Genomic DNA, 1,777 nt, shown 5'->3' with positions numbered 1-1,777 from the left:
ATTGCGTGCCAAGTATGGGCGCTGGCTTTGAAGATAGGACACAGAAAAGCCAACAAAAATGTAGGCAGTGAGTCTGTGGGTTCCATTGTATGTGTTTTATTAGAAAATAATGAGATGATTTATGCAAATAAAGGGGAAGATGTTTAGACAGGCATGTTGTACCCACCAGCTTGAGGTATAAAAAGCCCTGGGCAGGAGGAGACCTTCATTCACACTCAGGTAACTTGTTCTTCTCCATCTATCTAAACCCTTCTCAACTCCTGCTACCATGACTCGTTACTTCTGCTGTGGAAGCTACTTCCCAGGCTACCCTTGCTATGGCACCAACTTCCACAGGACCTTCAGAGCCACCCCTCTGAACTGTGTTGTGCCTCTGGGCTCACCCCTGAACTATGGCTGTGGATGCAATGGCTACAGCTCCCTGGGCTACGGCTTTGGTGGCAGCAACATCAACAACCTGGGCTGCTGCTATGGTGGCAGCTTTTACCGGCCATGGGGCTCTGGCTCTGGCTTCGGCTACAGCACCTACTGAAGGACCATCAGCTCCAGCGACTACAGAATTCTCAAACAACTCTCTGTACACAGAACAACCTGAAGAGCAATGACTGTCTCCTTGCCTACCCACGTGCTTGGGTGGTCCATCTTTCATCTTCTTGCTGACATCTTCCTGGGGTCCCTGTCTTCCATGATGCTGGACATCTTCCTGGGGTCCCTGTCTTCCAGCACCTAATGCTGACTGGCACTCACCCACAGCCAAAGGGTGCAAGATGCATTTTTCTGTCATACCTGATTTTTAGCAGTAAAGCAAGTAGTTTGTCTCCCAAGGTTGCTCTGCATATGTATTATTAACTTCTGTATTGCAAGTTGGGTGTGGGGAGGAAGGGGTTCTGTTGTTAGGCTTCTAATAAATCTATTTCATTCAGCACAAATGTATTTGTTCTAGTTATTTATTTACTGTGTTTTTATGCTCTTAAATTCATTAACCAGTTTCATCTGGCCATGGTTGACTTCAACCAAATTTTATTCTGATTTTGGACTGTATTACCAGGATAGGATGATGCCTAAACATCCTTTTATGTTTATATTGATATTTCAATTTTAAAAATTTTCTAGAAATAGTCCAAATTCAATCCAGATACACTGCAATTGCTGTTTTTTAAAAAATGCTAATTATAAACAGGAATATTTATTAGATGTCAAATGCTAAAAAACCATTTTATTTCCTCCTTTCATTAGTGACACAATTCCATTTTGGTTCACTTCTTCCTTCCTACTGTTTATAGATCTTAGCTCTGGTGAGATTTGAACACCACAGATTATTGGAAGAATTATAACTAAATAGACTTAGCTATGAAACTCTATCTTCAGGAGTTTCTAAAATTTGTTCAATAAAGGGAAACCACTAAAAGCACATAGTAGTTTTTCTCTTTTTGATAGATGGGATTTGTTTTCTCTACCTTCTTCATCTCTGATTACATATACATATAACTAGTATGAAAAATGAAGACTGTATTGTGAATTTTGTCACTGTAAAAACACCTAAGCACACACTCTGGCCAGAAACACTGTCTTCAGGCGGGGATTTATTTATTCAACTGATACTCACCACATAGCTACAACACCAAGTATTGTCCTGAGTTTTGGAGACACAGATCTTAGAGACAAATAAAATACAATTTTTGCCTTCAAGAGTTAAATATACTTTATCTAATATTTAAAGGGCATTTGATGGTCTTCTGCTTTATGCCAATTAGTGTGTTGTTACACATTATTATCC

At 40.1% G+C, this 1,777-nt stretch overlaps 1 protein-coding gene across 1 annotated transcript; it reads left to right on the top strand.

Moving 5' to 3' along the window:
* The first annotated feature begins 242 nt into the window (after positions 1–242).
* Positions 243–601, top strand: LOC103250216 (keratin-associated protein 7-1). The gene has a single exon (XM_008048812.1). It carries the CDS (start codon positions 269–271, stop codon positions 530–532), a length of 264 nt encoding a protein of 87 aa, XP_008047003.1. The 5' UTR covers positions 243–268; the 3' UTR covers positions 533–601.
* The last annotated feature ends 1,176 nt before the right edge of the window (positions 602–1,777 follow it).

Source organism: Carlito syrichta, unplaced genomic scaffold (genome assembly GCF_000164805.1).
Source record: "Carlito syrichta isolate Samal-C Ts95f unplaced genomic scaffold, Tarsius_syrichta-2.0.1 Scaffold49261, whole genome shotgun sequence".
Lineage (NCBI taxonomy): Eukaryota > Metazoa > Chordata > Mammalia > Primates > Tarsiidae > Carlito > Carlito syrichta.
The sequence above is the reverse complement of the archived record's forward strand: the minus strand, read 5'-3'. Positions and strand labels throughout refer to the sequence as shown.

Excerpts from the sequence above, each read along its gene's own strand:
- LOC103250216 (XM_008048812.1), top strand. The coding sequence starts at position 269 with ATGACTCGTTACTTCTGCTGTGGAAGCTACTTCCCAGGCTACCCTTGC.